Consider the following 15,560-nt stretch of genomic DNA (forward strand, 5'->3'; position numbering starts at 1 on the left):
CGGCCACACACTATATTTCATTCAAGGTAAAATAATCCAGAATTTGTACACAAGTCATGTGGAAAATTTATTCATTTCGTCTATTTTTGATGGTTTATTGACTTGTCTCAAATTTTCCAAATATTTCAAAATGTTTTAATTTGGAAAGTAAAATGAAGGTATACTGTATTATATCTGTAAGGCTTATGCTATTGGGTGTCACATTATTGGCCTGAATCTTCCGATGTCTAGAGCGACAAAATCTGGATTTAATTCTGTGTTGCACGTAAGGACCCTGCAGAGGTCCTAGTGCACAAACATGCACTGTAATTGCTCAGGAAGTTTAAACTTCCAATGGGCTGATTTGGGTTGCCCAGGGCACTATGTGACGATCTCTTACAATGATTTCAATGTCAGGGACTTAGGCTAGATGCACCTAACTGGATACTTACCCCGGAAATGCTATACAGTTTAATCTCTGGTGTAGCTCAGTGATAAGCTAGCTTAACTGAACTGATCACCACAACAGACTCACCCAATCACCATCCCAACCCGACCTGGACACTCTGCTGACACGTGCCAAACACACCTCCACCCGACGGCCCACCCAACCCAACTACTCACCCGAGCCCACATCTGCATCCCCCACCACCCCCCCAACCCAGACTTGACTACCCATCCGCTCACTAACCCACTCACTCATTGTAAGACTCGAGGCCTTTAAAAACGTATCTGAACATGGCAGCTGCTGTAGTAAAAGAGGGCATGTTCTCTCTTCATCCATCTTCTATGCTCACCAATCTTTCCCTGGAGAGGCTGTGCTGGTCCATTTCTGTCCCGTCTGAAAATGTGCAATACAGCCTGGGTGCAGAAAATGTTGCGGGCAGCGACAATGCACCCAGAATCACTGCTGACCAGAAGATCTGTGCCATTATTTATTGTGATTATACCTAGTGTCGGATGTCATAGGAGTCAATCAATAATAAGCCAAAGTTGTTGCAACAGAAAAATAAAGGTAACATTTTAAAAAAATTATTACAGAAGCGAATCAAATGATGCGTTGATGTTTGCGCCATTGCAAATGGTGGGGTGTAGAAGTGGGTCAAAGTAGCTCAGCTCCAGTAAAATAATTTGAAAAGGTGTGTCAGGTTACATCAATTTGTAACACTCTCACCTTCAAGTTGTAGGTCAAACTCTACTTCAGAACACAAATGCATAGTCTAGCTAACAACATTTGGAAATGTATTGTTGGCACGGTTGTCCTTTGTATAATGCGTTAAGCAGAGGCCATGTTTGTCTGTTCAGGTAAATGTAAAAGGTGGCATTACATGTAGAACACAATGGAAGTTTTCAGTATTACTGTCAACATTGCTATCTCAGCCAATACCAAAAACAGATTGGCTGGTCATTCACGTCATCTGATGGGTGGCGAGTTTACTGCTAAAATGACAACAAATTTAATTGCATACACTTTATTAATATGCTACTAATGTTATAAACCATTTAGCAATTTGTGATGAGGAAGACATCCTGTGAATTATGAATTGGCATAATTTACTGGACAATTTTCCATTAGCCTTGCAAAAACATCTCACCCTCAATCTCCCTGTGAGTTTCATAAAGTTACTGCATTTTTGCATTAATTACTAGTTAAATGTGCCATGGAAAGCTATGGCTCCTTTTTAGCGACATTAGTACTTTTAACTGAGGAGACTTATGTTCTTGCAAATTCATTTAACCTCTGCAGCCCAGAAAGAGAATTTAATCTAAAAACAGAAAATGCTGGAAAAACTCAGCAGGCCCGACAGCATCTGTGGAGAGAGAAACAGAGTTAACGTTTGGAATCTGTATGACTCTTCTTCAAAGGGAATAATTTAAATTGTGGAATCTCATTCCTATAGACATGAGATTGCTGTTGAGATGGTTAAAATGCTGTTTTTTTTCTTAATTTCTTTTCCCTTTATTATTAGTCTAATCTTTCTTACCCTCTTTTTTTTCTATTATTTGATTCTAATTCATTCTATTTCCTTCACCCACATTCTACTTATTATTTCTCAATCCTAAAATCTCATTAAGGACATTGCTGGGTTCATTGTTCACCTGTCTCCCAGATGTCCTGTTGTTCCCATTATCAGCTTGCAGTTCAAACAACTTATAGGGCAAAAGTTTTTCGAGCTGAACATGTACTGACAAAACGTAAGAGGTCTCATCCCAAGATACCCACTACAGCAAAATATAGGCCCTGCTGTGGCTCGTATGCAATAACTGCCATATTTGCCTCATAATAGCAGTGACTGTACTTTAAAACTAATTTATTGCTTGTAATTCACTTTAATATGTCCTGAGGATGTTTATTTAGTCTTATGTAAAGGCAATTTCTTTCCTTGCTTTTATGATGTCCATCCAGAAGCAGTGGGAAGATTTTTAACAAACTACACACCATCCCTCCCCACACCACCCCCCGACCCACCCCATGAAAATGGCGGTTAAAATGGACATTAAGTCATTAAAAATCTGAATCTTAATGTCAAATTGCCCACTTCTGCTTTTAATGGAGGTGGGACTTGGGAGGGTGGGCAGCCAACCTGCCTCCAGGAGGTGAGGGTTAAAATACTGTGGATGCTGGAGACCTGAAATAGAAACAGAAAATTCTGGAAAAACTCAGCAGCTCTGGGACCATCTGTGGAGAGAGAAACAAAGTTAATGTTTCAAGTCCAATATGACTCTTCTTTGGAAGTGAAGTCACATTGGAATTGAAACGTCAACTCTCTTTCTCTAGAGAACCCTCCACAGATGTTGACAGACATGGAGTTTTTTCCAGCATTTTCCATTTTTATTATAATGAGACAGCCTGTCTCATTCTTCTGCACCATTTTAAATTTTACTCTGGAAAGCCAGTTTCCTAAGCTAATGAAAGGCAAGGACTGTTTGGATCCAGGGGGTGGGTGTCAATATCCTGCAGTCAGACATCCCATCCCAGACCTTTTGTAACTCCCCAGGTCCTGCAAGACCTTTGAGCTTTCCTCTTTTCTCATCCCCACGAGGCCTCCAACCTCATCCTGGGTGTGTCAAGCTCCTTGTCCAAATTCTCATTGCACACTTGTGGCAAACATCAGCAGAAGGATATGTCTCGTGAACTGACCTCTCTGCCTGAATTCATGGTATGCACTCCAAGCCTGCAAATCTTCAATTCGCAAAATTCATTCCCTTGCGTAAGCACTGTGTTCAAGTAGGCATCTCAATTCATAGCGTTACTGTGTATTTTGACAGTTCTTGTCAAATCAGATCATAGATCCCAAATACATGTAACATCTGTCCACACCTTCACCAGGACCACATTCAAATGACACCCGTATCACAATGACACCAATGATCACATTCTGAAAAAAATCACATTTACTAGTTTCATCTTTAAAAGATAAAACTATTTGGAAGTAAAATAAAAGCACAAATGTTTGAGGGAGGCATTTGTCTATTGACAGGCCTCGCTAGCTTCCCATCTGCTCCTGCTCGTGGGAGATCCAAGGTATTTTGAACACCAGGCCTATGTTACTCTGCTAATGGTGAGCTGCATGTCCCAAACAGGTGTCTGCTGCAACTATCCAGCTCAATACTGGATGACCAGAAGGTTGACCTGGTCAGCACAAAGATAGGTCCATGGAAGATTGATTGCTGGAGCCTGGGGCTATAGTGGTTTAGATTAATCTGTGAAACAGCAGAGTACTCCTGGCCCCACAAAAATAATTTCAAGTTTTACCAATATGGGGCCTCTTTCTCTTGACTTGTAGGATTGACTTAGTGGGGCATCCACGCAGCGCAATCTGGTTAGCAGTTACTCAAAGCACCCAATTCGTATAAGATAAATGATTCAGGCAGGGGTCCAAGTCGTAAATACAAGGCCAGAGTTAAAATGGTGGTAGAGCAGGAACAGGCTGGCAAATTGACGGTCTTGATTTTAAATAAGCCACTGTCCCATTTCTGTGGAGAGCAGCGAGTTTAAAAACCTCTCTTGTTAATTCTTTCATAGAGTTCAAAAAGTGACCACTGGTTGTGAGCAACGTGTTGAACTTGCCTCACAGTCTGTTATTGTAGATCCAGAAGACTTGCAGAATTTTCTGCTATTATATACGAAAGAATATTTTTAAAACAACAGTTTTACATTGAATCTTGGAATAGATTCTGTGCCAGTAAAGATATTAGACCACACATAATTTTGCAAATAATGTTTTAATGTGCACATTTACAATTTTCTTCTCCGCTGAAATCAGCAATAATATTATTTTCAAACATGGTGACTTTGAAATAAATAATTTAGAGGGACAGTAAACTAATTCGAATCCATTCATATTTTCTAAAAAAAAAACCAAATATTTTAGACACCAGAGACTGAGATATGAAGTAATCATATAACTAATATGAGAGACTATTACTCATTTAATTCTCCACATTAAAAAGTGAACTTACTATTTTATGATAATGCTTTTTTGAACCATTTTAACATTGAGAAAAAAATGCTCAGTCTATAGTTGGTGGGAAGATATATCAGAAGACGGTGCTTTCTTTGTCGATGTGCCCAGTCCATTGTTACTTCCAACGACCACCCACTTTACCCTTGCCACGAGGTCCTTTTGCACTGCTGTAAGTTTGCAAACAAAAATATCGTTCACTAAGATATGATTTAAAAAATATTATGTTAAACATTATCTATTACCTAGTTCCCAGTCTGTGATTCTCGCATAAATATGAAATCATAAGAGTTATTGCACCTATTTCTATTAAATATAGTAAATTAAATTGTGCAATTCAAGATTTGTTTACTATTTTCTGATAAGCAATAATTTAACAAGTCTGCTGTAAATTGATGGAAACGGTCTGAAGACCAGAGGGCTGCATTAGCAGGGCAGCTAAAACCCCACCTTGTAGCTGAGTATTTCATTACTCAACTTGAAGCAGCCCCAGATGGAAGACAGCAGTAAGTAGACAATTAGTGATTGTTTTTACTTAAAAACAAAGACAAAAATTCAACAACTTCATAAACTGAAAAAGAGATTGGAGATTGCAAGGGTACATGAAGAATTTCATGCTTATACTATCCTTTTACAACATTTTCTCCTGGAATTATCAAAACCATCCAACAGATGAGAACTTGTTATATTGTAGATTTTGGGCTGTATGTGGAACAATAAACAATACCAGCCCAAGAGGTTGCTGTTTATCATACATTACAATTAGCAACAAGCGTTTTTTACTAGGTATACAATTCTCCCCGTTGGGGGGCTTGTGCAGGGGCAGGTGCGCAGCTGATTGGCGCCCCCGATCAGTCGGGCCCTGCCATTTTACGCCTCAACTGGCCCACCCAGTGTGACGCGCACCCAGAAGCGCTGAGCGCTCCCTGTGTGGGCGGGGGGAGTACGTTGAATTGGAGAGTGAGCTCTTTCACGTACAAGACATTGAATAACTTATGTGAAACTGTCACATAAGCTGGGACATGTCCATTAATGTTAATAAAAAATTTTCCAACACTTTAAAAATATTTCTGAAACCTTATCCTGCCTCTAGATGAGGTTCCATGAAAAATGCGAAGGCTGCCTGGGCTTTTCACCTGCCCGCCAACCTTAAGGTTAGATGGGCAGCTGAGGTCAATGATTTAATTGATTGTTGAACGGCTGTGCGCCTGAACTGAAAATCTGAATGACATGCAGTGACATTGGGATACACGCCTGATGTCACCCCTGTTATTTTACGCCTTGGCAAGCGGGCCCTGCCCCCACTCTGAAGATTCTATCCCAAATACAGATGGTTGTTGGAACACGACACAGCAAGTCCTTGCAAGCGCTTTTGTCACATTGATTCAAAAAAAAAACAATTATGTTTTATGATGTAAGCTTTTTATAAGATACACAAAAGGCACTGGAGCTAGAAGAAAGAATTTCAATTATAAAGCAATGGAAAATATAAACCTGTAAGATAGGATCCAGCATTTGTTGGCTGGTAGGTAGCTGCACAATATAACTGTCAGTGACTGAATTACTGTTCATCTCTTCAACATCAATGAATGAACAATGCTGCACCTTCCTCTCCCCTAATTGAATGGCAGAATCAACTCCCTGAATTTTTATTGGTAAGGATCAGTAAAGATACATTAAGATAAAAAGAAATAAACTTGCATTTACTGCTAACCTTCCATGACATTAGGATGTCTCAAAGTACTTTGCAGTCAACGAAGTGCTTTTTAAAGTGTATTCACTTTTGTAATATGAAATTGTAAACTTGGCAGTCAGTTCACACACAATATCCCATAAACAACAATGAAATAAATGGTCAGATCATCTGCTTTGGGGTTCTTAGGTGTTGGCTGATGGATTATTCTTGTTCAAATTGTGTCTTGGGGTCTTTTCCATCACACTGAGGGAGCAGATGAGGCCTCGGTTTAAAATCTTATCCGAAAGACTATATCTTTGATAGTTGCAAGTGCCAACTAGACTATACGCTCAAGCTTCTGGCGTAAACTCACAACCTTCTGACTCCGAGACAAAAATGTCTACAGCAATTGATGACATCTAACAAGGTTTCATTTCAATTATTCCAGCTCCACTTTAAAAATTCTGGAACCTATTTTTGTCTTCTCACAGCACAAAATACAGTTAACAAAAGCCCGTCATAATAAATTAAGAGACATCTACAAGGGAGGAGGAATATGAAAGAACACCAAACCTCAGACTGCCATTTAAGACAAAGACAAAATATAACTCTCAAAACACCATTGATCAGAGCTATAATTGTGATTTAAGTGTAAAGGCATGCCTGCAAATTTTACTGCACTTATTGTTGACAACCAAACATACCGGCCAGAATTCTTCGCTCAGTGTGCGAGCGTGCACCCGATATGCTTGAGCGTAAAATGACGCACGATGACGTTGGGCGAGTGTCCTGACGCCACTGCGCCCTCACACGATATTTCGGTCGTGGGTGCGCACGAGAGTCGGCAGTGGGCCCACTGACAATTAAGCGGCCTGCTAAGGCCTTTAACAAATTAATTGAGTACAATTTTTCGCTGTCGATCCGAATGTTTAGTTGGCGGGCGGGAGAAAAGGCAAACTGGCCTTTGCAATTTTGGTAAAACCTCATCCATGAGTGGGATGAGGTTTCGACCAGCGATTTAAAAATATCTTCTTGCACTCCTATTTGACATGACTCCTGCTCATGTGACAGAGACACATGAAGGGACATGTTTTCATTATTTTTAATTTCTTTATTTTGAGTGAAAATCTTCAGCTGCTTGAGGCAGCTCTGTACCTCAGGGAGCTTTTACTGCATGCACCCACGCGCATGCACGAACTTCTGCACTCGCACTCCTCCTACTCCCAGCCCGACAGCGCTGAATGTTTCAGCACGCGTGTCACGCTGACTGGCCGTTAATTGGCCAGCCAGCACAAAATCGCAGTCGGGGCCTGATCGCGGGTGATGGTCAGCTTCCCGACTGCTCCCAGGCTCCCCTGCCGTGCCTGCTGACGAGGGCAAAATTCTGCCCAATGTTTCTTTAAGTAATTTAACATTTTGTTGAATAGGTATTTAAAACATATACAAGAGCTAGAACAGGGAAAATGAATAATGTTGTGCATGAAATTCATTCTTCCAGTGGTTTTGTGCAGGTCTACCTGCAGATCTGTAGTGCGGGAAGTGCTGGTGACCACTTCCAACATGCCCCAAGTCAACCAGAGTGGTGCCTGCAGGTACTTCTGAGGTCGCTGAATGTGCATGACCATGCTGTCAATAGGCTGATGCAACACCAAGATACTAAAACTGGTCAACAAATGTGCAGGGAATATCTTTCTAATGCACCCCAGAAACAAATGTGAGGAAGAAAAAGCGGCCATGTTTTGCGGCTGGTTAAAAGGGCCAACCAACAAGTTGCAGTTTAGGTGTTTTTGACTGGTGCTGAGGTGAAGTTTGGAAGGATTGTGTTGAGTTGCTGGAGCAGTTTGGGGGTTTCTGCTGACCATAGAAAGGCAGAAAACAACATTGCTTTGCATAGGTATCAGCAGTGGCCACAAGACCACTTACTCTGCAGCATGCACAACTTAGGCAGAGGAGGGAGAAGGAGGAGGGCTCTCCTCATAAGGTCCTAACCTGAGAAGGTCTTTCAGGTACACAACTCCAACTGCTGGTGAGCCAGAAGCACTGCATCAGGAGGCTTCATTTTACTAAAGAGACGGTGCCAGAGTTGTGCCACCTCCTTCATCACAATCTGGAGCCTCAAACCAGGCTGAGGTTGACTCTTCCAGCGGCTGTGAAGGTCACTGTGACCCCTACGTTTTACACAGCTGGATCCTTTTGGCTTGTGTGCAGGTGACACCAACAATGTGTCACAGTTTGTCATCCACAGGAGCATCAGGGAGGTGATGGAGATACTCTACAAATGGAGAGGGACTTCATTCACTTCTCCCTCAGAAGGGAACACCAGGTGAGAGGGCTTCCCACATCAACTGCATCACTGTTATGCTGCTGGCCCTTCATGTCAGTGAGGAAATTATACTGTAGCCACAAGGACTACCACTCAGTCAAAGTGCAATTGGTGTGCAAGCCAGAATCAGCAATTCCTATCTTCTCCAGGCCTCAAAGACAGTCAAAAGGATGGTTGCTCAGTGGCAAAGGATAAACCGCTCCCTCCAAACATAGCTCATGACTTCCTTCCGCCATCCCACCATGTGAGATCAGGGAACCTTCGATGGAAGCCATGGAGCCACAGGCAACACACTGGAGCAAGCAGATTTTGCTGCTTTGATCACTTGGAGAATTTCCGCCGGAGGGGGTCTCCACATGTGTGGCGTGTGCAGCATCCTCCACAACCTCAAAATTATGAGGGCCCAGCCACTACCCTCCTGGATCCAGAATCACAGAATAGAAGAGTCCCTTCAGCCCATCGAGTCTGCACTGACACGTGAGAAACACCTGACCTACCTACCTAATCCCATTTACCAGCACTTGGCCCATAGCCTTGAATGTTATGATGTGCCAAGTGCTCATCCAGGTACTTTTTAAAGGATGTGAGGCAACCCGCCTCCACCACCCTCCCAGGCAGTACATTCCAGACTGTCATCACCGTCTGGGTAAAAAAGTTTTTCCTCACATTCCCCCCTAAACCTCCTGCCCCTCACCTTGAACTTATGCCCCCTTGTGACTGACCCTTCACCTAAGGGGAACAGCTGCTCCCTATCCACCTTGTCCATGCCCCTCATAATCTTGCACACCTCGATCAGATCGTCCTGCAGTCTTCTCTGCTCCAACGAAAACAACCCAAGTCTATCCAACCTCTCGTCATTACTTAAACGTTTCATCCCAGGCAACATCCTGGTGAATCTTCTCTGCACCCCCTCCAGTGCAATCATATCCTTTCTATAATGTGGCGACCAGAACTGCACACAATACTCCGGCTGTGGCCTCACCAAGGTTCTATACAACTCCAACATGACCTCCTTACTTTTGTAATCTATGCCTCGATTGATAAAGGCAAGTGTCCCATATGCTTTTTTCACCACCCCACTAACGTGACCTTCTGCTTTCAGAGATCTATGGACACACACGCCAAGGTCCCTTTGTTCCTCAGAACTTCCTAGTGTCATGCTGTTCATTGAATACTTTCTTGTCAAATTACTCCTTCCAAAGTGTATCACCTCACACTTTTCAGGGTTAAATTCCATCTGCCACTTATCTGCCCATTTGACCATCCCGTCTATATCTTCCTGTAGCCCAAGACACTCAACCTCACTGTTAACCACCCGACCAATCTTTGTGTCATCCGCAAACTTATTAATCCTAACCCCAACATAGTCATCTATGTCCTTCATATAAAATGACAAATAATAGGGGACCGAGCACAGATCCCTGTGGTACACCATTGCACACTGGCTTCCAGTCACTAAAGCATCCTTCTGTCATCACCTTCTGCCTCCTACAACTAAGCCAATTTTGAATCCACCTTATCAAATTACCCTGTATCCCATGTGCACTTGCCTTCTTTATAAGTCTCCCATGTGGGACCTTGTCAAAGGCTTTGCTGAAATCTATATAAACTACAACAACTGCACTACCCTCATCTACACACCTGGTCACCTCCTCAAAAAATTCAATCAAATTTGTTAGGCATGACCTCCTTCTGACAAAGCCATGCTGACTATCCCTGAGCAAACCTTGCCTCTCCAAGTGGAGATGGATACTCTTCTTCAGAATTTTCTCCAATAGTTTCCCTACCACTGATGTGAGACTCACTGGTCTGTAGTTCCCTGGCTTATCTCTACAACCCTTCTTAAATAGTGGAACCACATTAGCTGTTCTCCAGTCCTCTGGCACCTCCCCCGTGGCCAAAGAGGAATTAAAAATTCGGGTCAGAGCCCCTGCGATCTCCTCCTTTGCCTCCCTCAGCAGTCTGGGACACAAATCATCCAGACCTGGAGATTTGTCCACTTTTAAGCCTGCCAACACCTCCAATACCTTGTCACTCCCTATATCAATTTGCTTAAGAAACTCACAGTCTCTCTTCCAGTGTTTGATACCTTCATCTTCATTCTCTTGGGTGAAGATGGAAGTGAAGTATTCATTCAACACTCTAGCGATGTCCTCTGGCTCCATCCATAGATTGCCCCCATGGTCCCTAATGGGCCCCACTCTTTCCCTGGTTATCCTCTTCCCATTAATATACTTACAGAATATCTTGGGATTTTCCCTACTTTTATCAGCTAGAGCTTTCTCATATCCCCTCTTTGCTCTCCTAATTGCTTTCTTAAGCTCCACCCTGCACTCTCTGTACTCCACTAGTGCCGCTGCTGATTTGCTTCCCTTGTACCTGCTGAAAGCCTCTCTTTTCCTTCTCTTCGTAACCTGAATATCTCTTGACATCCATGGTTCTCTGGGCTTGTTACTGCTTCCTATCACCCTAGAGGAATATGTTGAGCCTGGACCCTCCCCATTTCCTTTCTGAATACCCCTCACTGTTCCTCTGTAGATTTCTCCACAAGTAACTGTTCCCAGTCTACCTTGGCCAGATCCTGCCTTACTTTACTAAAATCCACTGTTCCCTGAATCCAAAACACTTTTTTTTGCAACTTGTCGATTTCTTGGTCCATAACAAACTTAAACTGTACCACGTTGTGGTCGCTATCACTAAAATGCTCGCACACCACCACCTCAGCCACCTGTCCAGCTTCATTCCCCAGAATTAGGTCCAGCAATACACCCTCCCTTGTTGGACCCTCAACATATTGAGCTAAAAAGTTCTCCTGTACACATTCAAGAAATCCACTCCATCCAAGCCCTTTACACTATGTCAATCCCTATTAATGTTGGGAAAGTTGAAATCACCTAATATAATTACCCTATTGTTATTGTTTTGACACACCTCCACAAATTGTGCACATATTTGCTCCTCAATTTCCCACTGGCTATCTGAGGGTCTATAATAAACACCTAATAATGTTTGTTGCCCCTTTTTTATTCCTAAGCTCTACCCACAAAGCTTCATTCGATGCCCCTTCCAAGATATCATCTCTCCATACTGCAGTAACTGACTCCTTAATTAATAATGCAACACCTCCTCCTCTTTCACCCCCTCCATTGTCTCGCCTGAAGATTCTATATCCCGGATTGTTGAGCTGCCAATCCTGCCTTTCCCTCAACCACGTCTCCGTGATGGCTACTATATCACAATTCCACATGTCAATCGTCCCCCTTAACTCATCCGTTTTACCTGTAATACTCCTGGCATTAAAGTAGAGGCCATCCAGCCTTGCCTTACTCCTTTGAAGCTTATTGCAGTTGTACTCCCTCCGACTTGACTGTTTTACTGTATTATGACGTGTCCCTATTCTGCTAACATTCTGTGTTTCCTCCCCCTGCCGAATTAGTTTAAACTCCTCCCAACAGCACTAGCAAACCCGCCCACAAGGATGTTAGTCCCGCTCTGGTTCAGATGTAGACTGTCCCATTTGTACAGGTTCCACCTTTCCCAGAAACAGTTCCAGTGATCCAGGGATCTAAAACCCTCCCTCCTGCACCAACTTTTAAGCCATGTATTCATCTGTGCTATTCTCCTATTTTTGAGCTTGCTAACACATGGCACTGGGAGTAACCCAGAGATTACAACCTGAGTGGTCTTGCTTTTTAGTCTACTGCCTAACTCCCTGAATTCTTGATGCAAGACCTCATCCCTCTTTCTACCTATGTCAATGGTACCAACATTTACAATGACCTCTGCCTTATCACCCTCCTCCTTCAGGATGCTCTGCAGCCATTCAGTGACATCCAGAGGCCACATCAGGAGGAGGGTGCAGGGGGGAGACCATGTACACCAGGCAGAACTGGACGAAGTAAGAGTGATCATATTGTGAGGCTTTGCTGCAGTAAAAAATAACTTTCTGACCCTAACATGGATCCAACCACTCTCTTACATTTCATTTCAGACTTCCCATCACAATTTCCCCTTCACTAACATCATTCCACAAAGGCCAACAACAAAAACCTTCACTTGACAACTTGATACAGCAACCCATCAATAATACGAAAAAACACAGAACTAATCACCCTTGTGCTTACCTTAGTGACTGTTTTGTGAGTTCCCTTACCTGGCCTAGTGTTCCTAAGCAGAGTTACCCCTGTGGCTGCAGCATGGCTGCTGGAAGACTGCTAACTTGCACTAGAAGAAACTGGAGATGGCCTTAGGAGATGCCCTCGAGCAGTTCTGGACCTTGGAAGGCCTGGCTTTGGATGGCACCACAGATGGTGACAGAATCTTTGTTGGATGCCCGAGAGGTAACGGCAAGAGCACCAACAGAGTGGTAGTAGTAGGAGCATGATTTCTGAGCGAGGACAGCATTTATTCTTCACGGTGTCACTGCCACTCTCACTCCCAAGGGGTGGTACCTCAGCGATCTCATAATCTGCTGCAGCACAGATTGTTGGGCTGAGAGAGTTGGCATTCCCCATTGAGCACGGATATCTGCATCAATGACGCCAGCAGAAAGGGATCTCACAACCTCTGTCCGAGCTTCCACTGCAGCACTGATACAATGGGAGGTCTTTGCCTCTGCAGCATTGGAAGCTGAGGTAGTAATTAGCAGACATTCGCTCTTTGGGTGAGTCTGACAGTGCTGCATGGAGGTGCCATCCACTTCCATGGTGGAAAGGATGGACTCTAAGTGCTGCACACAGTGGAGATGGGCTACTCCATGCTCTTACCCAGTGACTGAGGGCTATCTTACAGGCAACATCTTGTGTTTTCCTTGGTCCACCCCAACAAGGCCCTCATCTTACAGGAGAACTGGTGCGTGACTACATCCTCAGGGGAGTTCACACACGAGTTGCACCATCCCCCTGGCCGGGCTGCAGTCCACTCATGCTTGGTGGTTCATTACGTGCAGGTCCTGACTCTAATCTAGCCTCCAACATTCACGCAACGCCAGTATCTGAGCTGATGGCTGCAAGTATTACATGAAATGACAGCATTTCTTCCTCTGAGCTGTCTTCCTCCTCTCACCCTTCAATGTGAGAGTGCAGTCTTGACCATCTCAAAGCACCAATGCATCAAGGGAGGGGAAGGGTGATGGAAGGAAAGCAGAAGGTCCACAGTCGCTCCATTATCAGTTTACATTTCCAGACCCTTTCAGGGTGAGGAATCTGTGGAGAACGTGTGTAAGGCAGTAACTTACCATCATCCAGGATGGACTCAGCAGGGTTGGGTGCCAGTTGCTACGGCACTGATACGTTTGAAACTGTGGACCATCTGCTTGAGGCCCCTCAGTGGATTCTTGGTGGCCCTCTACCAATCATCTAGCCCTGCCTCCTGTCATGGGCAACCTTCCACTGTAAGAGAGAGGGCAAGACGTCAGTGACTGTCTGTCAGTCTGGTTGGGAAATGTGCCTGCTATGGATGTAGGTTTGCAGAGGTGTGTAGAAATTTGTGTGGTCGAGTTGTAGTATAAGGATGCTAGGTATGAATCTGGGGTGTCAGATGTGCTGCTCGGTGAGCGATGGGGATGAGTTGCATTAAACAGTGTGAGGTGCATCGTGTGGTGGGAGAGAGATGTGATGCATAGATTCAATCAACCACTTTGACCATCTGACGGAACTCATTAAATTTTTCCCGCACTGCTGTCAGGTTCTGGGAGTCATACTCTGAGCATTGGATTACCATTGCCACCTGTTCCCATTCCCTTTGGAAGCTTAGTCCAGAGGGCTTCCTACCCTTTGCCAGAAACATGACCTCCTTCCTGGTCACTACCTGTCTGTCTGTCCATGGCAGTGTCATTACGGTAAGTGTGTTATAATATGCCTTTAAGAGATAGCTGCATAACATCACTAGAAGGGAAGTGTGTCATGTGATCTGGTCTGAGAAGAGCAAAGACACAGGTCTAATGTCTTCAAGCTTTATACCTATATATAACAGTTCTCATGTACCTAGTCTTAAAAAATGAGCCCACAATTTCTTTACCCAGTTCCTTATGAGTGATTGGTACCTTGTGTCTTGTACAGTAAGGCCAAGGTATTATATTATTATATTAACATGACATTGTGATCAGCGGTGATAAGACAGGTGGCAGCAAGATTAAGTACGACTATGACATGGTGAACAGCCTTAGATCGTGCTACATGGCACGAGAAGACCCTCAATATTGTGGTCATACTGCAACAAAGTCGCAGTGCCGGATGTGTTGAAAATGCAGTATTGTGAGTGCGAAGCAAATCTTTGGAGGTACAGTGCCGAGCTGGTGCCTAAATAAAGAGCTGGTAAGCAGACAGATACCTTGTGGTGTGATTTCAGCATATAGCTGGTCAGTTCAGTGAGTGGGACAGCGTGTCGAGAGGACTAGCACTGGGTTGGCTCAGTCGTGAAAGGAGAGTGAATAGGGTGGACCCGATTGATAATGAGCGAGGGAGAGTCAATCCAACAAAACCAAAAAAGGCATAAAAATCGGGCCAGAGTAGGTTGTGAGTATAATGGCTGGCTTCAGAAGTTGCTGAACAATAAATTGAAGAAAAAGCAAAGACGCCATTACTCCATGGTGTGTTCCTGTCACACTTTGTCTTTGTAGGCAGAGCTTCAGAAAAATGTACAAAAATGGCTACAAGTGAAACTCATCCCAGGTACTACTGAAGAAAGAAGGTCAAAGGGATATTGTCAGAATGTTCACAAAATACCCCAGTTTGAATTAGGATGCTCCTGACTTGCTATCCAATTCACAATATTTAAACAGCATACAGAGCTATGGTTTCTTGATTCCAGTGTGTCTAAGTCAGATAAGCAAGCGCAAACATATAGCGCTTGTACCATGGATGGACACAAGTATGAACTGATCCTCACAGGTCGATGTGCTGGGGCATAGTAGTATTGTCACTGGAAAGGGTCAAAGTGCAATGCACCAGAGCAAAGGCTGAAGCAGCTACAAAGAGCCATGCACTGATCCAAACAGACTGTACACTGCGGATACCTTCCAGCAATAAAAACAACCATCTGGTGTCCCATCAGCAACATTTACAGGAGGCAACCGACAAACCTGAAAATGACAATGGAGTGCACGATGAGGCGAAGA

General features: G+C 43.7%; 1 protein-coding gene across 2 annotated transcripts in view; it reads right to left on the reverse strand.

The window, feature by feature from the left end:
* Positions 1-4,190: 4,190 nt before the first annotated feature.
* The window catches only part of LOC121285929 (troponin T, fast skeletal muscle-like), a 79,468-nt gene continuing 68,098 nt past the window's right edge, over positions 4,191-15,560 (reverse strand). For both annotated transcript variants that reach the window (XM_041202884.1, XM_041202883.1), the window contains one exon: positions 4,191-4,615. In XM_041202884.1, the coding sequence (XP_041058818.1) occupies positions 4,564-4,615 (52 nt within the window). In that variant the 3' untranslated portion in view covers positions 4,191-4,563. The remainder of the gene's footprint in view (positions 4,616-15,560) is intronic.

Source organism: Carcharodon carcharias, chromosome 13, assembly GCF_017639515.1.
Source record: "Carcharodon carcharias isolate sCarCar2 chromosome 13, sCarCar2.pri, whole genome shotgun sequence".
Lineage (NCBI taxonomy): Eukaryota > Metazoa > Chordata > Chondrichthyes > Lamniformes > Lamnidae > Carcharodon > Carcharodon carcharias.